Source organism: Notothenia rossii, assembly GCF_949606895.1.
Source record: "Notothenia rossii genome assembly, chromosome: 1".
Lineage (NCBI taxonomy): Eukaryota > Metazoa > Chordata > Actinopteri > Perciformes > Nototheniidae > Notothenia > Notothenia rossii.
In genome coordinates this window covers 44,572,684-44,595,282 of record NC_136912.1, presented here as the reverse complement: position 1 = coordinate 44,595,282, position 22,599 = coordinate 44,572,684, and the positions used below count along the sequence as shown (strand labels likewise).

Sequence of the window (22,599 nt, the reverse complement as noted above, 5' to 3'; positions counted from 1 at the left end):
AATTGTTGTTGTGAGTGTCGTTGCTGAGAAAATCAGCAACGTAAACGGTAATGTCATGACCTGGCACCAGTCAGGCACCAGGCAGCGGAAACACAAATGGTTCCTAAACTGGGAACTAGTTCCGAACTAAAACAGTTAGAACTGGAACCAGTTTGGTGGGAAAGCGGGTATCAGTTCTCCAAAGTAAACTCTGCTATCAGATTTTCAGGGATAATAATTGAACCGATTTCTTTTTAAGACTGAGAGCAGCACTACTTAAACCTTATTGTTTTTATATTTGAATGAATGTACTGCATTATGATTGAGCTCATTTCCAATTCACAGGATTACCATTCAGTTCCACGCGCTGCAGCCTCACCAGGTGGGGAAGAAGGGGACCGTCATGAGCTTCTTGTAAAAGACGTTGCTGTGGTGGAGACGTTACACAATGTGATTCATGAAAGAAGTAAAGACAGCATAAATCAGTCCGACACAAACACCAAGTAAAAGACAGTCATAATAAGGTCAGGTACTGTATTCATGTAATGCCCAGGCGAGCTGTCTAGTTCATGTTTTAGACATCTGCAGTAAAACATGATGTTGATAGCTTCTATTTTTAATAATTAAAAGACCTGTTGCTTTTGTTACTATCCCTGAAATCACTTGTGTCACATATTACTGAATGTCGGTATTGTACTGAGAGTTTGGACTCCCATTGTAATCTAATCTAGACATTAACACAAAGTAAAATGCTATAAACTGTTTTTCAGTTTGATGATTGCCAACACTAAGATCTTCCTAGCCTGTTATCCAGTCAATTTAGTTTAGGATTAACCTTTTTTTTTACTCTGTTGATGGGATTGAAACAAGTTCACGACGAGTAATGCATTACCTATAACAAGTTTGTATCCCTCTATTACCCAGAGCGGGTTAGATTGAATAGTGGCATTTTATTTGAAACACAATAAACAAACATTCTTAATCTTTGAATTCCTGAGTATTATTTTGTATATGTTTTTATTTAGTTGAACTAATGACATTATCTTTGGAGGGTATCTTTAGAGATGCATTAGTGTCTTACCCTTGGGTCCTGACCTCTAATTGGTGTATTCCTGTTTTATGTGTTCATTTATGTCTGCAGACTTTCTGTAATCTTTCACAGAGCCATACAATTATTAATCAGTACAATTAAATCCTATTTTTGATCATATTTTATGTGTGAAAAACATGTATAATACAATGTTACTTAACCCTTTAACTTATCTTTTAAAGACAAACAGCCTAGAGATCATTTTGAGTTATGTAAGCTGTCACCTTCCACCCAGGGCTCCACGGTCTCCTGTTGGACGTTTTGTTAAACTTTTCACTTGTGGAGAGTACAGAGAGGCAGCAAGAGGATTCACTCCTAAATACTACTTTCACTGAATTCCTGTTTCACACCCCCCAGCTCTCTTTTCTCTGACATCTACTCCACATGTGTTTGTGGTTTAACAACACATTGAAAGGTTTGTGTAACCCTGAAACTTCCTAGCTAACTCATTAGCTTCCAAACAGCCGTGGGCTAAGCGGGACTCTGACCTGTATGCTCTTTCTGCTTGTTCCGTCAAAACCAACTAAACGCTAAATTAATGTGATCTTTGTCATCCAAACATTCTTAGAGACAAAAATTAGCTCATAAATGTAACGTTTTTAAAGCTGTGGTCCCCACAAATGAGTATCATTAGTATGTAAAAGGATAATGCAAACTCTCAGCTTGTGTCCGTCATTGTTTTCACGCTTTATACAAGGTTTATTAGAACGTAAAACAATCCTTTAGTTAAAGTACTAATACCACACTACAAACACAAGGTTCCAAGAAAAGTTCTGCAATCGAAATTGTTATTTCACTAAAAATAATATCAGGAGTATAACCAGGAAAATGTATCTTAAGTATATAACATCATAGATGAGAAACTTGAACAATTACTATGTTTTGAATTAATTATGATTTAAAAATTGTTATAATTGACTGGCTAATAATTTATGTGATAGTAGGCATATACTTTGTTTGGTGTACTTATTATGATTCACGTCATTTTATAATTTTTTCTTCTCTTTCTGAAATATAGTGGAGTACAAGGTTAGGATAGTGCTAGCATCATTCTGTTCTCTGGTGACAACAAAGCACAGGCAGCCATTCCCTCTAAGCCAGCATGACGTTGATATTTTTGATCTTAATATATTTTGAAATGCCTATAACCCCAAAACATTGCTATTATGTTAGCACTTGCAGTTATAGTGGGAAGCACTATAATTGTACTTTACTTGAGTATTCCCATATTTTTTGCTATACTTTGTAATTCTCCACTACAATTCAGAGGTAAATGGTGTACTTTTACTCCACTACATTTATTTAACACCTTTATTTACTTTTCCGATGTGGATGAATGATGTGAAATATAACCAAGTGCTGAGTCAGACTTTAGTTCCGCCTGGAGTAAATTCACAAGCTACCCTGCAGTATACAAAGTCATTTAAACTAGCTGCACCTTTACCAGCTTTGAGAACATTTTAATGATCCATCATTATAAAACATATCATATATTATTCTGAAATGGACCAATCTGCACAATGACTACTTTTACTTTTGCTAAGTATATTCTGATGCTAATACTTTTGCTACTTTTACTTGAGCAACATTTTTTAATGCAGGAATTTTACTGTAACAGTCTAGAGTATTCCTACACTCTGGTACTTCTCCCACCTCTGCAGGTTAATTGAACTAGATTCCCACAGTCTGTATTGTACTGAATGAAAAAAAGAATCCGGCAACATGAAGAAAGAGCCTGAAAGAGGAAGCAGTGTAGCGGAGGTGTGGGGGCTGGTCAGAGGCTGGTAGAGAGGAGGGCCCTCCGTCAGCCCGTCCGTTGCTGCAGTGACGTGAACCATCTTGGTCAAATAAAGGATCTTTGGTTCCTCAGGCAGCGCACTGAGCAGGGAGAGTTTGTTCTGCAGCAGTCATGGCGGTGGAGCTTTACCTGGACCTTCTTTCTCAGCCCTGCCGCTCAGTTCTGATCTTCGCGAAGAAGAACAACATCCCGCATGAAGTGAGGAACATCTCGCTGATGGACGGTGAGTGGAGCCCCCCCTGCTGACAGTCCTCCAGCCTGTCTGCAGGGGAGGGTCTGCAGCATGCACAGCTGCTGAGGGTGGAGGGAAGAAGGGTCCACAGTCCAGCTGAAACTGTACACTTATTGCATATAACTTTTTATAGAAGCTGCTCTTTTTCACAGGCTTTTATTCTTACAGCAGCACTGGTGGCAGCATTTGGAAACTCTCTTTTAGTTTTGTTTGTAATACAGAGATCTGTGATTTATTACTTTGGTGGCGTTCCAGTTCACTTTTTCTCAAGAAAACCATGTTTTATTTTACAGGCATGAGTTTAACAGGCTGAAAGATATGATTGTGTTAGAATTTGTTCAGTGTGTTGTTAAATAGTAATCAGATCAGAAGTTAAAGCATTATACCACACCTTAAAATCATGTTACAAGAACATTTCCGCATCGAAAATGTTATCTGAGGAAAATTATTAATAATAAATAAATAAAGTATTACAAATAAAACAATTAAATGCAGAACAATCCTCTGTGTTGTACGGAAGAGAATTAGGGCCACATTATTATTATTTTTGGGAGGATTTAAAAAAAAAATTAAAGTCAGAATTCTGAGATTAAAGTCAGAATTCTGAGATTAAAGTCAGAATTCTGACTTTTTACTCAGAAAAAAACAAAAAACGTTTTTTTTTCAAATCCTCCCAAAAAGAAAATCATGTGGCCCTAATCCTCTTCCGTAGTATTGAGAGACTGGAACACCTTTCTTAGAAGAACCTAAAGTATTTCACTTCAATCTGGGGAGGCTGCTTTCTTTCTTTGGGGCCCCCAAACTGTGGAACAGGGTCTTAGAACAGCAAACCACCTTGGAATATTGAAAAGTAAATAAAATAGCTATATTTGTATTTGAGTGGTATCACTGTTCATGTCTACGGTTTTGTGATATAACCCTTTCTGTTGTGAATGATTGCAATTCATGTCATTTTACAAACTCTTCTCCCTTCTGAAATACAGTGGAATAGAAGTTTCAACTCGCATGAAAACAAAGAGCCTCAGATGAAGTTAAAAGTACCTGAAGTACAGTACTTCACATTCCACCACGGCTTTATAACCAAAACAATACACTTGTTTTGTATGTGTACCAAAATGATACTTATTTGTATCCCTCTCAATCTCCAGGGGGTCATTAGATGATTAAGAGGATGAGAGAGAAAATGTTAATTTGTGTGTGTGTTTCAGGTGAGCAGTATGGAGATCACTTTGGGAAGATAAGCCTGATAAGAAAAGTCCCTGCTCTGCGAGATGGAGACTTCAGCCTGACTGAAAGGTGCATGTTTGAATGTTCTCTAGAGCTCATTATCCCATTCATTCCACAGTGTGTGGGGTCCCGTGTGTGTCCTGTGTATGTCCTGTGTAGTCACCAGCTGTGTGTTTCTGTGCAGCCCAGCCATCCTGCTGTATCTGGCGCAGAAGTTTCAGACCCCAGAGCACTGGTACCCAGCGGACCTCCAGCAGCGCGCTCGCATCAATGAGTATCTGTCCTGGCAGCACTGTGCCATCCGTCTGCATGGATCCAAGGTGTTCTGGCTCAAGGTGGGTTCACTGACACCCTGAGGTGGAAGAAGTACTCAGATCTTGTACTTGAGTAAAAGTACCAGAGTGTAGGAATACTCTGTTACAAGTAAAAGTCCTGCATTCAAAATGTTACTAAAGTAAAAGTAGAAAAGTATTAGCATCAAAATATAGTTAAATTACCAAAAGTTAAAGTAGTCATTGTGCAGATTGGTCCATTTCACAATGATATATATGATATGTTATGATTTTCTTATTGATGCATTAAAGTGTTATCAAAGCTACTGTAAAGGTGGAACACATTTGTATTATTTGATTTAACGCTGGGTAGTTTGTGAATTTTGTCCAGGTGTACCTAAAGTCTTATTTAAGTGTTGATTATATTTCACATCATTCATCCAAATCTACAAAGTAACTAAAGGTATAACATAAATGTAGAGGAGTAAAAGAAAAAAAGAAAATATATTTACCTCTGAGTTGTAGTGGAGTAGAAATACAAACTGGCAGAAAATGGAATACTCACGTAAAGCACAAATTGTACTTAAGTACATTTCTTGAGTAAATCTACTTTGTTCCTTCACACCTCTGCTGACCCCTCTTCTTGGTCCAAAGCTGGAGACTGAGGGTGATGTCAGCTGGAAGCAAAGCTCTTGAACCGATTTTTCTCTCGCTGATTTAGGTTTCCTGCTGCTTTCCATTATTCTGAGGGTGCAGTTTGATATGTCCAGGTTTTTCTCACCCTTCACTGACACTGATTACAATGAGCAATATAAGCCTGTGGAAACCAGTTTTTGTTTTCACTTTTTTATACAGTTTCAGTGTGACATCAGACATGCTCTGCTTTCTTTAAGATGATTCCCTCAACATAAGAGATACATTCCATCGTACACATTCCTGCTGGATTCATTCGTAATGTGCTTGATTTATTTCTAAACTTTAACTTCTGAATGCTTCGATGGAAAGCCATGTTTTTTGGGCATTTTAGTGTGTCTGTGATTGTTATAAACCTCTGTGCATGTATTTTGATACCCCTACAGACTTACTTGGATACTGTAACGCAAATCATAAAGGAGTAAAACAGAACATTTACTCAAAATAAAACTGCCGCGGGAGCACCAGATAGCAAATCTTAATCAGGGAAAGTATCCAAAGTCCAAGCAAGAATGCGGTTTTTGTTCCAAAGAGTTTGTTCCAAAGAGATCCAATATCCAACAGTAAAATTACAACGGTTTTCCTTTAACTTGCCCTTTTTGGTTTTCCAACGGCCTCCCTGTGTGTTTCCTTGGTAAAAACATGTGCCCCAAGTGGTGGGCCAATCCCACCTCCACCTGTCTCTAATATATATCTAATAACCCGGTGCCCAAAGCTGCCTCCAAAGTAAAAGCACAACTTAAACTAACTTCAATAATTACACAAAATAAAGGTTAATTTAAAATAAACAAAACCAGCAAGAAAATAAATGACTAATTATTAATTAAATAATATAAATCAATGAACAGCTCCAACAAATAGTAATGTATTCTCACCAGTACCCTTTAATGTAGAAGCACTTTCAGTGTAAATGCAGTTAATGTTAAAGATTTACCTCAGATTGTCATGACACCCATGTGACCTCACCAGAGATTCTTGCGCTCCTTAAATAGAACATTAAGTGTAAAATCCTTTTAGTGGTCTAAATAGATACAATGTGTGTTGCAAATGACTGGAAAATGCATACTTGCATGTCACAAAGGAAGTAGTATTTAATGTGTCAGCAGTTTCCCTCATGCTGTCTCAGGAAGTCACACGGTTGAATGCTGTATAACAGGGGTGTCAAACATACGGCCCACGGGATGACTGCCAAATGTAGACATTCACTGCAATTTGTATGTTTACATTTTATACATTAACAAGGCAGGGGATAACGTAACATACTTGGTTTGTAGTTTTCACTTTAGTTTGTATGGTGGAGGTCAGGATTACTAAACAGATAATAATAATAATAATAATAATAATAATAATCATAATAGATTTATTTTGTTAGCGCTTTTACAGGTGCTCAAAGACGCTTTACAGATATAGTGAAAAGAAAAGAAAGGAACAACAAATAAATATATAGTTAAAGTCAAATAATACAAAAACAATCACACATTAAAAGCAAGATTGAAGAGGTGACTTTTTTGAAGGTGGTGAGGTCAGTGCAGTCTCTGATGGGTTGGGGGAGTGAGTTCCAGAGGGAGGGGGCAGCGACGGAGAAGGCTCTGTCCCCCCAGGTCCGGTGTTTGATGTGGGTGGGGATGGATAGGAGGCTGGCTTCTGATGAACGGAGGCAGCGGGAAGGGGTGTGGTGGTGCAGCAGGTCTGTGAGGTAGGGGGGAGCCTGGTTGTTGAGGGCTTTGTGAGTAATGAGGAGGGCTTTGAAGTTGATTCTTTGACGGACGGGGAGCCAGTGGAGGTTCTGGAGGATGGGAGTGATGTGGTCTCGGGAGCGGGTGTTGGTGAGGAGGCGGGCAGCAGAGTTCTGGATATGTTGGAGTTTATTGAGGAGGTTGGATGGTATGCTGTAGAGCAGTGGTTCCCAACCTTTTTTCCCAAGAGCCCCCCCAAATGACTCCTGTTGGAAGTTGTGCCCCCCCCCCCCACACACACACACACACACACACACACACACACACACACACACACACACACACACACACACACACACACACACACGGGGGGGGGGGGTTGGGCGCAACAGCGGTAATTAAAGTTTCAAAGTCTCAAAATGCTACAACTACTGTCACAAATTGGATGAATGTGATGTATTTTGTTAAAGGAGGATGAAAGCGTAATTAAGGAGCACTATTGGAGTGACTTTTATGGTTATTGGACTCAGGATTAATTCATTTGGATTCCCGCTGTATGAAGAAATTAAAGGACGGCGCAAGTGTAAACAATTCACAAAGGGATTAAACTGTTTAAAACACATGCTCAAAGTAAACCGGATTTTGCCGATGTGTTTATGTGGATTCAAAAGTCGTAAATAATCTACAAAATGGAGGAGACCGATCTGATCGGAGCAACTGCGACAAATAATCCAACTGAAACCGGCATGGACAATGACTATGTTTTAAAAATGCGCTTATCCAGACAAGCCTGGTTTGGAAACTTAACGCGCAGAAGAAACATTTCTATTAAAGAAAGAATTATACATTTCTGTGTTTTTATGCCTTTAATAGCTACTAACTTGAATTTGTATTCAAATGAATTAATCAATTATTTTTTTATATTTTATTGCAATGTATAGACAAGGCTTTTAGTGACAATCATGTATTGCGTTACAATTATATGTAAAAAGAAGAAAAAAAAATCTAAATATGATATTTGGCCTCAAATCATCTGAGGCCTGGCGCCCCCACAAGGGGGGCGCGCCCCCAGGTTGGGAACCACTGCCGTAGAGGATGCTATTGCAGTAGTCGAGTTGTGATGTGATGAATGCATGAATCAGGGTTTCAGCAGCAGAGGAGGAGAGTGATGGGGGAGACGGGCAATGTTTTTGAGGTGGAAAAAGGAGGTCCTGGTGATGTGATTGATGTGGTGGTTGAATTTGAGCTTACTGTCGAAGATGACTCCGATGTTGCGGATGTGAGGGGGGGGAGATAGAGTGTGTCTGTCAATGGTGAAGTTGAAATTCTGGATGGCTTTGGTACGGGATGGGGGGCCGATGATGATGTCTGATTTGGCACTGTTCAGTTGGAGATAGTTTGTTTGCATCCATGCTTTTATTTCTGAGAGACAGTTGGTGAGAGTGGAGTGTGTTGTGGGGGTGATGGTTTTTGTTGAGGTATAAAGTTGGATGTCATCGGCGTAGCAGTGAAATTGAAGGTTGTGGTAACAAATTATTTTGCCAAGGGGGAGCATGTAGACTAGAGGATGAAGAGGAGGGGGCCAAGCACCGAACCCTGGGGGACGCCTTGGGACAGAGGAGCAGTGGAGGAGGTGCAGTTGTTGATGTTGATAAACTGATGTCTGTCGGTGAGGTAGGATTTCAGCCAGGAGAGTGCAGTGTCGGTGATGTTGAGTGATGATTCGAGGAGGGACAGCAGTGGTTGATGGTGTCGAATGCTGCGGTGAGGTCGAGGAGGATGAGGATGTTAAGGTTGTCGGAGTCAGAGGAGAGGAGGAGGTCGTTTGTGGTTTTCAGAAGAGCTGTTTCTGTGCTGTGTTTTGATCAGAATGTGATGTGGAAATAAATGTAAAATAATTTCTACATCTTTACAAGATGTTTTGATCATAAAGTCAAATACTATATTGTTCAGTTCCAGCTACCGTTGACTAAATGTTTTTGTAGATACACTGTAATCATAAGTTGTAATGCACATGTGTAAATGATAAACTGAGGAATAAAAAGGTTGAAATTACTCTTATTTTTCTTAAGAAATGTCAGGTTGTTCATATTGTTTTGTAAAAAGATAATTCATTAAATTTGAACATTTTCAGAAGGTACTTTTTTGCACTCAAACGAAGAGAACAATCTGGAGTTGTCGTTATTTATAGGTATGATGGTTTACTTTCCGAGTTTCATGGTCGAGAAACATTCACATGATCTGCTCAGTAATTTCATCTGCTTCGTCTTCTCCTGAAAAGTACAAAAAAAGACTGTGATGAACTCGTTGACCGAGTTGAGTAATGTCTTACTTCATCTGTACTTCCTGTTGTAGCTTATGATTCCCGAGGTTCTGCACGTGGAGGTCCCGAAGGAGAAGATGGAGGCAGCCGTGGAGGAGCTGAGCAGCTCGCTGAAGCTGCTGGAGGAGAAGTTCCTGCAGGACAGACCCTTCATCGCGGGGGGTCACATCTCACTCGCCGACCTGGTCGCCATTGTGGAGGTCATGCAGGTGAGGAAGGGTTTTTTATAGGAGTAAAAAAGGTCCGTATCCATAAAGACAGAACCATCCAAGAGTTTTTTACCTCTCCCGTTTACATTACTGCTAACCTGTTTCTCAAGAATATCACAATGTTTTATGTATTTTTTTTTACTTTCAATTTTTTTTTCTAGACTTGAGAAAGCAGTGCAAGAGTTTTAAGGTTACCTAGGGAATTTTCAGGTCCAATATCAACTCTCAATACATGTCAAATATTTTAAGCCTCGAGTCTAGGCGATGCTGCAATGACATAAGGATCATTTTTGTCATATTTCCAAAAGGTGTGTGCAACTGAATGCAGTTATTGTTCCGTTCTGCTTCAGAAAAAAAACAAAAAGTCAGAAAACTATTTATTTGTGTGGAGTTTGAAGGAGCAGCTCATGAGTGTGAGTGCCTGAGGAGGGAAGCTGCGTGTGTGCATGATCGTCCTTGTTGTTCCCCTGAGGCTTACACTGTCACTGTGAGAGAGAAGCCTGTGAACGGCCTTTACGAGCTGTGGTGGATAGTAATCAAGTACATTTTCTCAAGTTCAGTACTTACGTACAATTTTGATGTACTTGTAGTTAACCTTAGTATCTCAGTGTATGCTACTTTTATACAGTACTTCTATATTGTACTTTTTTACTCCACATCATTATTTGACCATTTTTACTTACTATTTACTTTTTAGATTTAGGTTATAAGCTGACACATTCATTGTTAAAATAGCTATTATATAATTATAAGTTAAGATATCCAGCAGCAGTATATCAAATAATTACCAGCACACTAACATCAATAATCATAATCCGTAAATGTTCTGAAATGGGCCATTACGCATAAGGAGTACTTTTAATTTGTGTACTTGAAGTGTATTTTATTATTGATACCTTTGTGTTTTTACTTAATTAAGATTTTTAATGCAGGACCTTTACTTGTTCCACCTCTGTGTAAAAACTCACAGGAAGTGAGCCGGGCATTGAAGCACATTTTCATACTAGTGAAACGTTGGTGCTACAACTTCCACACCAGTCTCTAATGTCATTAAGCCCACAAAAAATACTTTATCCCACTGACTGGCAAGTTTATTTTTGTGAAATCGGACACTTGAATAGCCCTTCTTTAAATCATTAGGACCTACTGTAACAGTTGTAAAATGCTGTAAAGAATCTAGAGTTATTTTTCCTCTCTATTCATTGACTTGAGCCCAGACCGGACCTGACAAGGCGACTGGAGGCGAGGCTAAAGGAAAACCTGAGGGTATATGCTCTGAGGGTTCACAGCCATTTTGGACTTCATGCCCCACTGAGCAACTTTCATAGGAATGACGGAGCCTTGCCTCCAACTCTGTATCCAGTTCTCTTCTCTTAATATGCTCCTGATAGCTAACATTTATTATTATACATTTGTACACATGCTGATAACAGATAGCTTTTGTGAAGTTACGTGATTCAGGCAAAACGTCCTCAAACAAAAAAACTCAGCTGATGTTGAAGACCTGGAATTAAAGGATTTCTTGTATTGCGGGGTTATGCTAATTATCTCAAGTATCATGCTATACTATAAGTGGGAAATATGTCTTATTTCCCCCTAACACAACCCTGTTGAATTATGACTATCCACAACTACAAGAAACTAAGGTTAGATTTAGGACTTTTTGGTTCCTTTCTTTTTTACTTTTACAACATATTCTTGATTTTCAACATCTAAGATGAGGACTGGTAATGGTAATTAATGTGTATTGGTGACTCGAGTGTACATTTCCAAACCATTAGCCTCAAATAAAGAAACCAATGGCTGCCTGAAGGGTCGAAAACAGTTGAAATACAGTATCTAAAACACTACATCACATTTAATAATTGTTAGGCAATTCAGACAATAATATCTGCTCTGTAGTAAACGGGCAGGCATTAATGGTTGAAACAGGTTTATAGGTGTTCCACACTAACAGGCCTCATCTGTGCTCCTCTCCCTCTCCCTCAGCCTGTGGCCGCCGGCCTGGATGTGTTTGGAGGTAGACCCAAGCTGAACGCCTGGCGGGACAGAGTGCAGGCTGCCATTGGAAAGGAGCTGTTTGATGAAGTCCACCAGAACATCCTGGGATCCCAAGAGACAGTGAAAGTGATGGACGGCAGCAAGTTGGAGTTCTCCAAGGCCAAGATCCTCAAATTTTTCATGTGAAGAGGACAACACTGCTTCAGTTACTGATAGTCTCCATACACACTAGATACACAGTAAAAATTCACAATGCATGCATAAAGAATCTTGTGTTAAGCCTGTTGAGGCAAATCTGTCATTTGTGCTTTCTGGCTGTATAAATAAAGCTGGATTTGAATTATAAGACTGATTCCTATTATTTTAAAGTAAAAGAATGTCAGTGTTTGTCGGTATGGAAGCATGTGATGGGCCATGAAGGCAGTCACAAAGTTCTGGTGATTATCTGTTCACACTGTGACAATGTGTTTCACTGTGTGCAGTGATGTGGATAATGCAGCATAAAGGTTTCAGGGCACTCTTTAAGTAAAGTTCAGAAAGTAGCACTCATTGTATTTGAAGTCAGCTGCATAGGCGGGGTCAGAGGTTCATTTAATGTCAGAGGTTCATTTAATGTCATCCTGTTCACAATTGTATCTCAGTTTGTACTTATAAAGCCATTGTAGAATCTGCAATGTGCTTCAAATCCACAGACTGTTTCTTACGATGGAAGTGCCTGTAATGGTGATGTTTTGCCGTCACTATTGTAAAGCAGGAGGAAGTGGAGGCATGTTAATTATCTAAATAAAAAGTCACACATATGGACACACAAACGCAGTTCTCCATCAGAGTGATGGAATGTGTTCACAGTAAGTTGTGATCTCAAATGGAGCAGTGATTTGGTACTAAGGGAGAAGCTTCTCTACTCTCTCTATGTAGTGTGGGGGTCGGATAAAATTGTTGCCCTCCATTCAGAAGGTCAATGGTTCAATCCCAGCCCCTGCAGTCAACATGTCTAAAACTGCATTATCCGGTGTCAACCCGACATATGAGTTACGACCGGAGCTCACGGTGTGAGTCCTGCCGGGGATTGGAGCACGCAAACGCGGCTCTCACTCCCCACGTCTCGTGCACTCATTGTGTCCGTCTCCCTCTGGCCCACAGACAGCGGAGAGCGGACGCTCTCGCTGCTGCGGCCGGGGATGATTGGCTAGTCCAGGAGTCTTACTCTGAGGACCAAGCCCCTGATTTATTGGATCCGAGTGGCGGGCAGCAGTCAGGCGACTCCTTCTCCATTCACGGATGTGGTTCCCCCGGCCCCGTCCTCCCTCTCCTCCGGAAGGGGGAGAAGGGGCGGGGCTCAGTGCCAGCCCGGCAGCCGAGCCTATACACAAGTTATTGAGCCGTTTCCGCTCTACATCCTGAACTCCTCCCTTCGATGCAATGCACTTCCGTTTTGGCGGACTGGGTTTGTTTTGCTAGCTAGCTCCGTTGTGCCGACAAAGCACTGATATCGCAGAGACAAAGAGGATATAACAATTACAACATGAAGAAAAGTGGTTCGGGAACTACGTGTGCGGTAGTTGGTTGCAATCACTCGAGAAAGCACCTGAACGAGTGGTTGGATAGAGAGTGCTACGACCACAAACCAGCACCCAGCCATGTTGTTCATTAAATACAGATAAACACAACAAATACTACATGCATTGTATTTTTTAATATTATATATGAATATTTTCATAGTGATGTAATTGTGTGGGCTGCTTTTATATTTTAATTTGTAATACCTGTTAGGATTAAACATGTGATCTTTCTTGTTGAAGCCATTTCTTTAGTTTCCTCTCAACAATTAATTAATTCAGTGTTATTTATGTACATTATGAGCTTAATATGAATGATGAACTGTGTTAAAAGAAATTGTAGCACTCTAAGGAACATATGAAATGCAATAATGCAATAACAGTGCAATAATTAAATTACATCAAACTTTATTTTCACTCAAACAGTACAGGCACATATGATATATTGCACAGCATAAAGAGATCATGTAAATTGTGCATTATGTAAACAACAGACAACTGTTGGCTCCTGTGGGCATGACCTAAATAAGGCAGTTTATTTTGGTTTTAAAATGCTGAAATATTTACTGCAGAACTGTAACCTTCCCTCAACAAAATCGTCAACAATTTTCGGGAGCATGTGGGCAAAGTAGAATGTGCGCAGCCTTATGATATGCCTTCAGACTGTCCATTGCTTTTCCATCTATTGCCATGGATTGAACGAAGTAGGAGCACATTTTGCTGTACGTTATGCTGGGCCACGTCGTCATGTTATCCTCCCAGTTTTGCACTGAATTCGGGTGGGGGAGAGTAACGCCATCTCCAGTCAAAGAAGTAGAATCATGTTCCCAAGCTAGCATCACTGTTAGCATCGAAATCGCTGTGTTTACACCAGTGCCCGTCTGACTGTTTACACCGGTTTACACCGACAGACGCTGTGCAAAAGACTTCCGGCGGAAATGAAGTGCATTTGTGTAGGGTTATGGCGCTACCCGTGTTTTGGCGCGTAAACTTGTCTATAGGTTCTAGGCTCTGGAACTCCCGGAGATCATCGGAAAGGCAGCCGCCTAATGAGATCTCCCCGTTCCCCCGGTTCAGGAGAGCTCTCTATCTTGTAGTCCAATACTAACCGCACAATATTTACTGACACTGAGCTGTGAAAATATAACACTGTGCAGACGTGCAACATTCTGCTGCAGTAGAATTCCCTATTTGATATAACACTAACATTCCTGACAATAAATATCAATAGTCATCTTTTATGGTGTACATGCCTAACAATAACATTTATGAATGGAACTTTCTCAACATGAATGCATAAATCCAAATAAATATAACTTAAATATACATGACCTCTTAAATAAAAATAAAGTGAACATTACCACCAACAAAATCATTTATAAAATGCTATAACACAAAAAATAACATTTGCAGCAGATTTTAAAATTAAATATACATACCAACTACAAAATATGCAGGTATTAAAGTGGAATACAACGGAAATGGAAATGAAAAGGCCTTATGGCTGTGCCAAATCAGAGCCTATTACCTTTTCTCAGTCTTTTTTTTACAGCTTCCTCACTTTGTCTGTCCTTTTCCTCACTTTGTCTGTCCCTTTCTGTACACCTTCTCTTGTCTTCACTGGAGCCTTCATCCTCATCATCTACACTGGTACTGCCACTGGCACTGTCACTGTCCTTCACCTCTTCCTCCACTTCCACACACCTTCCTGACAAAACTGAAGAGGGCCCTGACTCTGTAGAGTGTACATGACACATATGATAATATATTCTTTAATATTAGTATTAATATCATAACCAAAATGTTGGTGATTAACATTTTATTTACCTAATACAGACTGATCACTCTTCAAACATCCTAAATAGACTAAAAGCAGTTTTTTGTCTTATATAGATCAGTGGCTATGTGGGAAAATACTGTGTTTGAAATGTATAATTTAAATTAGATGTTAGCTTTTTGTTTTGATATATCTATGTGTTGTATTCCAGTCTCCCTTCAGATATGTTAAGTGGCATGTCATTCAACACAATGCTGCTCACCTCCTTCAGTTGGGAGAAAAGCTGGTTCAGGTTCAGCCTTATAGGGGGACAGGGCTGCTGAGCCTGAAGATGGATCTGTTGGTCCTGGCACCAGGGGGAGGGACAACTGATTTAGTATGAATAGCTGATAAACCTAAAGAGCAGTGAAATGAAAAACCTCTGAATTTTCTGTGAAGATATTAACAGTAGCCTACTTAATGTCAGCTTAGTAAAGAAAAACATTACAATTTACAATGGACTACGCTTAGCTAACAGACTAAATTCCACCACTCATGGACCACACCCACAGCATCCCTCCTCACATGCTTTCACTCTGCTAGAAAAGTGCTGCGTTTGGAGGCAGGAGTCTTAGGACCAAACCATTACATGTAAATAGAGGGGGGTGTACAGAGGCTTTGGATAATTAACTTTTGGAAGAAAATAAGTTACATGAATCGTAAGTTTAGTGAGAAGCCTACTACGCAATATAACGTTATATTAATGTTAATTATTGATGAAAGGGTACTTACATTTTTTTTCTTAATGTTCTAAACATTTTTGGGGCCCCCTGCTAGTCATGGGCCCTTAGAATCGTCCTAACCTTTCACCCCCTTACGGCGCCCCTGCCTCCGCTCATTCCTCAAGCGGGTTTGAGCGTCAACGTGCCTCAATGTCCGGTTTACGAGCCTTCTCCTAAACGGCGACATGATGAGTGCCGCTGTGCAATACAGCGTGTGGAGGTGCGAGAGCCGGCTGTAACCTGTCAGCCAGCAGGCAGCAGGGCTCGTGGCACAAGCCAGCTGTATTTAACCAGGTGCTTATTAGACAGCAGGGCTTGACGTTTAAACCTGATGCTCCTAACCTGTCGGTTAGCAGGCAGCACGGTTTTTTCCTCCGTCCCAGATGTGCCTATACTACACACGGTCGTAATGAGCCCAGGGCTGTTATTACGCACTATGTGAATAGCACTGCACACACCTCCGCTCATTCCTCAGCAGGGTTGAGCGTGAACGCGCCTCAATGTCCAGTTTACGAGCCTTCTCCTAAACAGAGACAGGATGAGAGCCGGTGTGAGATGCAGCGTGTGGAGGCTCCCTCGCAGCTTTTCGGTCCGGGCCCCTCTTGGGTTGCTTCACGGGCTCTCAGAGTATTACTCAGAGTGGCGACGCGTGTGTTCGATGGACAGATGGATAATAATAAGCAGCAAGGCCCACCGGGTAATCCGGCTGCCCCTAACCTGTCGGTTATAGGCAGCATGGCTCGCTGCATAAATCGGCTGTCTTTAAAACCTATTGGTTTTTAGGCACCCCGGTTTTTCTCCTCTGTCCCAGACTTACCTCCTACACACGGTCGTAATGAGCCCATGAGTGCCATTATTACAGTGTGGACAGCACTGCACACACCTCCGCTCATCCCTCAGGGGTGTTGAGCGTGAACGCACCTCAATGTCCGGTTTACAAGCCTTATTCTACAAGGTTTTTTCTCAGTTTGTACGTGTCAACGATGAATCTTCCATGCAAACCAAAGTTAGCCATGGAGTGCCACAGGGCTCAGTGCTTGGACCTATTTTGTTCACCCTATATATGCTTCCGTTAGGCAATATTATAAGGAATCATTCTGTAAACTTTCATTCTTATGCGGATGATACTCAACTATATTTATCAATCAAGCCTGATGAAATTAATCATCTAAATAAAATTCAAGACTGCCTCAAGGACTTAAAAACGTGGATGACCTTAAATCTTTTGATGTTAAACACGACCAAAACTGAAGTTATTGTACTTGGCCCAAAGAATCTACGAAACAAATTATCTAAAGATATATTAACTATGGATGGCATTAATTTGGCCTCCAGTGAGACTGTCAGGAATCTTGGTGTTATATTTGATCAGGATTTATCCTTTAACGCCCAAATAAAATCAATTTCAAGGACCGCCTACTTCCATCTACGTAACATTGCAAAAATCAGGCATATCTTGCCTCAAAACAATGCAGAGAAACTAGTCCATGCATTTGTTACTTCAAGGCTGGATTATTGTAACTCCTTATTATCAGGGTGTACCAAGAAGTCAGTCAAGTCGCTTCAGCTGATTCAAAATGCTGCAGCTCGTGTACTAACCAGAGTTAGGAAAAGGGACCACATTACTCCTGTTCTGGCTGCCTTACACTGGCTCCCTATAGAACACAGGATAGAATTTAAAATTCTTCTTCTTGCCTACAAAGCCCTTAATGGGCAGGCGCCATCTTACCTTAAAGAACTCATTATACCCTATTGTCCTACTAGGGCATTGCGTTCCAAGAATGCAGGGTTGTTGGTTGTTCCTAGAGTCTCTAAAAGTACAATGGGAGCCAGAGCCTTTTCTTATCAAGCTCCACTTTTGTGGAATCAGCTTCCAGTTTGTGTTCGGACGGCAGACACCCTATCCGTTTTTAAGAGTGCGCTTAAGACCTTCCTTTTTGATATAGCTTATAGTTAGGGCTGATTAGATTCAGCCCCTAGTTTTGCTGATATAGGCTTAGTTTGTCGGGGGACATCTTACTTCTTCCTTCTCTCTGTCTATACCTGTGTACTCTCATGTTCCGATTAACCCAGCTTCCCCAAATGTCTTTCTTTTTGGCGTCTATATACGCCGGGATCCGGAGTCATGGATGATCCTGCGGTCCTGTGTCATGGATTGCGAGTCCTGGATCTTGAGTCGTGGCTGTGGTCCTGGATCATAAGTCCTGGATGGATATACTCATGGATTCATCTTCCTATTATACACACATGCATTTCCAAACATTTGGACTACCTATGTTGCAAATGTATTATCTTTTCAATTTACACACGGCATCTATTGCACGTCTGTCCGTCCTGGGAGAGGGATCCCTCCTCTGTTGCTCTCTCTGAGGTTTCTCCCATTTTTCCCTTTAAACTGGGTTTTCTCTGGAAGTTTTTCCTTGTACGATGTGAGGGTCTAAGGACAGAGGGTGTCGTATTGTCATACTGATATTCTGTACAAACTGTGAAGTCCACTGAGACAAATGTAACATTTGTGATATTGGGCTATATAAATAAACATTGATTGATTGATTGATTCTAAACGCGACATAATGAGAGCCTGTGTGAAATGCAGCGTCTGGAGGGCTCTGGCGTGGCTCTGGCGTGGCGTGGCTCTGGCGTGGCTCGTCACCATGACAACCACAGCACATCCAGAGCAGGTTTGCGCGCTGAGTGGCGGCACGTGTGTTCGATGGACAGATGGAAGATAATGTGCAGCAAGGCTCCCCGGTTAAGCCGGCTGCCAATAGCCTGTTGGTTACTTGGCAGCATGGCTCGCTGCCTAAGCCGGCTGGGTTTTTTAACTTATCGGTTAAATGAACAGCAGGGCTTACTATTCAATCCGTCTTTAAGCTTACAGTGCAGACGCTTTTCTGCTTGGTCTTGCCTCTGCTTACTTTTTTATGCTGTTTTTCAATTTTTCTTTTCTAAAAACTTCGAGCAGCGGTTCCTGGACATTAACCTATCACTGGGACAGTTATTCTTCGTAAATAGACGAAGGGTTTCAGCCATATTTCAATATTTTTACGACGACCTCAGTCTTACAGTAGCGTGGCCTAGCAACAGCTAAAGCCTGGTACTGCATGCTATTTAGCTTAAGCTAGTTAGCAGCAAAATTCCTCCGTTCTCTACAGATGACTTCCACAAACTTCTACAGAAGATGAGTAGTAAGATTCATCCCGCTTTCGTCTCATTAGTATGCATAAAAAAGTGACAGGTCACACCTCCCCCCATTATGCAAATTAGCTAAGTCCCGCCTCCCCTTTGATCGAGGTGTGAGATCTCAAGTAGGTGTGATATCCCAAGTAGGTGTGAGATCCGTCGATAGGAGGGGGTTGATGTGTGGGAAAAGCCCCCACTGTTGCGCCTTATGGTGTATCATAAAAAATGTTTCAATCACATTAGTATGCATAAAAAGTGACAGGTGGGCCCGCCCCCAAGTCTATTAAAACAAAATGCCGCTTCCATCACATTAGTATGCATAAAAGTGACAGAAGGGCCCGCCCCAATTATGTGATGTCAGAAGACCGAGGGGCTGGAGTGAGATAAAAAAAAAAAACCCGTGCAGATAAAAAGCCAGTCATTTTCAATCATCAAGTCATCTTTCCAAAAAGAAAAAATGGCCAAGAGACGCCTCGATATGGGTTTAATCAGCGAGACGCCTGTGACAACTTACCGCCATCCGTCCGGAGCGCCAATCAAGAAACGGATGCAGTATCTGTGCCGGGTTCAAACACCTCCGGTCGAAGATCTTGAAGAGAAATGGCTTCTGGAAAATGAACATGTTTGGGGATACGTATTCAACTATATGGCGAATGAACTGCATTTCTACAATCTGAAGAATGGAGAAACGTATGGACCCCACAGTGTTAAAGCGACGTTGACCTCAACAGATTGGGCTGTGTTAATTCTGGTGTCTTCCAGAGATCTCCACGCAACCATTGTATCGGAAGAAGTAGTGCATCAAGAAAATACTGTGAAACCAGCGGTGTACAAGATATTTGCAACAAAAAGCAAAGAAACGCAAACAAAAAGCGAGATCAGAGAAGAGTTTTCACCGTTACCCCTCAATGTGGAGGAAGAAGAAGGAAATATCCCCCCGCCGCCAGAAGTGAAAAGAGTCCTGACAAGCACCGTCTGGGAAACTAAAAGCGGACCATCTGGGCGATGGTATTACCGCGCAAGCCGTTTGCTGACGCAGGGGGGAGGGGTTCTCTCTAAAACACAGTGTCCTGCCATCTCTCTCTGTTTCTGCTGATGTGTAAAATATACAAAATAACGTTTTATATACTTACTCTCTTGTTAAAAGGTGATGAAGTTTGTAGCGTAAGCCAGCCATCAGTATTCTAGTTTTAAGGATCGAAGGATCCAATGTATTTTTAAATGGAGCAGAAATAGAACTAGTCTCCCAGTGCAAGTATCTTGAACAGAGAGTGTCATATTGGACTCGCACTTGACTTTTTAAGAAACATATCCAGAAAGTAACCAATACCATTAAATTCAACTTGCAACATTTTAAACAAATTAGACCTTTTTCTTAACTGTCAATGCTGCAAAGTCATACCTCCACTGTATGATTCTATCCCACATTGAATACTGTTTTACAAACTGGTCGTTTGCTTGTGCCACACACCTGAAACCCATAGAACAGCTGTTCAAGAGAGCTATCCAGGTGTTTGACAGAAAGCCACAGTCATACCACCACTGTACCATCCTTGAAAATCACAATTTCTTGAGTTTTTGACATTTTTATGTCTTTTAAAAGTATGTGTTTTTAAAAAAATAATATTTACATGGGCTGGCCCCCCTCCCCATTGGGGAATTCATCCACAGAAAACAAACTGGACGCAGCACTAGGTCAGAAACCAGAGGAGACTGTGAAGTCCACCACAGACGGACCACCTTTGACAAAATGTCCTCTCCATTAAAGGCAGCTCATTGTGGAATAGCCCCCCAACTGAGATACGGGATTGTCCCACTCTCAATAGTTTTAAAGGTCAACTTAAAGAATGGTTGAGCAACAAACAGACATGTAATCACTGTTAAATAAATGCACTTTAACACAGGGGTATCTCCTCTTGCACTTTATGTATTGCTTTTATCTTATCTTGCACTTTATATATCATAGCTGCTACATTGTATTGCCATGTGGTCAATGCTTGTATGCTGCTCATGCTCTTTCTGCATATCATGTATTTTTATTTTTGCTGTATATATATATATAAATGTCATGTTCTTATATGCTGTATGGGACGGGACTACAGATGGAAATTAGCTCAAAGCTAAAATCCGGCTCATTTACACTTGTAAGCATTATTTTTGTTTTAAAGTGTTCATCAATGTGCACTATGGTAGCCCTGAAGAAAATTAAACATTAAAATATGTTATTGATGTCCCCATTCCCAGTTTGTTTTGGGAATAATTGCGATGTTTACTATGTTTTGGTAGCTCTTAACAAAACAGAATTTTTGTAAAAGACTGCGACTCTAAAAGGCAAGTTTGTGATTTTAACACTGTTTCGATGAAACAATACATTATACAATATTACGACTTTTTGCCATATTTTTAACAAAATATACTTGTACCTTTTTTTTTTTTGTGGTTGTAGGGCTTCAAGATATTTTGCATGTCATGCATAAACACGGTGTCATCTTTTCCTTGAAACTGACGTGCTGCCCGTTTTACAAAACAAGTTATTTTTCGGCTTCTTCATCCTCTGAATTTTCCTCCCCCGTCCCTCTTCCTTCAGCCAGCACAACAAGAATCAAGGTGGATCTGTGAAATGAAACACCTCTTCCCAAAGCGTGACTTCCCTATTGAGAGCATGCGTCTAGGGCAGTAGGGTCTAAACCAATTGGCCAGATATACTAACATGCAGAACGTACGGTATGTTTGAAGACTAACCATTTATCCAGTTCAAGCTGTCTTTAAGATGTGACATTGCGCTCTGACTATTTCCCGTAAAATGGTGACAAACTATTACTTATTCTTAAATTTGACCTCTTGCTGCTTGGTTGAAAATGATAGTTGAAAAATAACTTAAAAAAAAAAAACAAGACTCAAACAGCGAGGGACATTATACTGGTGAAAAAACCTCTCAATTCTACAGATGACTCCCCCTCCACTCAACGCAATAAAAGTCCCTCCCTCCACTCAGCAAAGCATCTAAAACTAAGGACCCCACTAAGACGACAGTTTGAAAACTAGCTATGGATCTGAGAAAAACCAAGTCTCCCCCCGTGAGTTGCAGCCAGGAACAAACTCCTTGACTACCATCATCACCACCATTCTGGACACCCGAATCTTGCAGTACTACTGCTGCTTATTTTGCTCCTTGGGCCAAGACGTCTCTGTTTATGGACACAGTGAAATCAGTTTTGGTTGATATTTTGGAGGGGGTGATACATCGGTACAGAGAAGAAATATGCAACGGATGCCGAGTCAGTCACCCCGGCCAGAGGCAACACGATTGTCTGAATGACATGCCCGATTTTTTCTTCAGAAACAATTACAACACGTTAATGAAAAGACTCTGGCTCACCGACTTCATTACTGAGATCGACTAGACTCTTATTGATAAAGAAATTTTCACGGATGATTGGAGGATCCAAGGCGCTTCGGAGGCTTTTCTGCACAATCTCAAAAATTGTAGACGCCTCAAGGAGAGACTTGAAAAGATCCATGCCGAGTTGGATGGAGAAGAAGAAGACTAATAACCTGCGGTTGGTTGAAGCCAGGGATTTTTTCTTTTTCGATACATTGACTTTTTCTTTAAAGTAAAATAAAAATGGGGAACTACTATGCAAAACGCTCGGTATATATTGATCAGAATGTAGTCAATACCCTTTTAATAAGTGTGGTGATGAGGACGATTGAAAACAGAGTGAATAGTGATCCCCGTGTAAACAAAATGGCTGAAGTTTGTAAACTAGAAGACATTTTGGATATCGTTCGTTCTGGCAGTACTATTCCTGGTCATTG

At 40.9% G+C, this 22,599-nt stretch overlaps 2 protein-coding genes across 2 annotated transcripts in view; both read left to right on the top strand.

The window, feature by feature from the left end:
* The window catches only part of ddt (D-dopachrome tautomerase), an 8,676-nt gene extending 7,707 nt beyond the window's left edge, over window positions 1-969 (top strand). The window contains exon 3 of the mRNA XM_079682621.1: window positions 325-969. Within this exon, the coding sequence (XP_079538747.1) occupies window positions 325-397 (73 nt within the window). The 3' untranslated portion in view covers window positions 398-969. The remainder of the gene's footprint in view (window positions 1-324) is intronic.
* A 1,898-nt stretch (window positions 970-2,867) lies between these two features.
* On the top strand, window positions 2,868-11,846 carry gstt1b (glutathione S-transferase theta 1b). Its single transcript, XM_079682611.1, has 5 exons — window positions 2,868-3,090; window positions 4,308-4,395; window positions 4,511-4,661; window positions 9,323-9,499; window positions 11,489-11,846. The coding sequence occupies exons 1-5, from the start codon at window positions 2,979-2,981 to the stop codon at window positions 11,684-11,686; spliced, it is 726 nt and encodes a 241-aa protein (XP_079538737.1). The 5' UTR covers window positions 2,868-2,978; the 3' UTR covers window positions 11,687-11,846.
* Window positions 11,847-22,599: the final 10,753 nt, after the last annotated feature.

What these genes read in the sequence shown, in the direction of transcription:
- gstt1b (XM_079682611.1), top strand. Translation starts at nt 2,979, where the DNA reads ATGGCGGTGGAGCTTTACCTGGACCTTCTTTCTCAGCCCTGCCGCTCA. An exon ending in GACTTCAGCCTGACTGAAAG is followed by an intron (nt 4,396 to 4,510) that starts GTGCATGTTTGA and finishes GTTTCTGTGCAG; the next exon opens with CCCAGCCATCCTGCTGTATC. An exon ending in CCATTGTGGAGGTCATGCAG is followed by an intron (nt 9,500 to 11,488) that starts GTGAGGAAGGGT and finishes CCTCTCCCTCAG; the next exon opens with CCTGTGGCCGCCGGCCTGGA.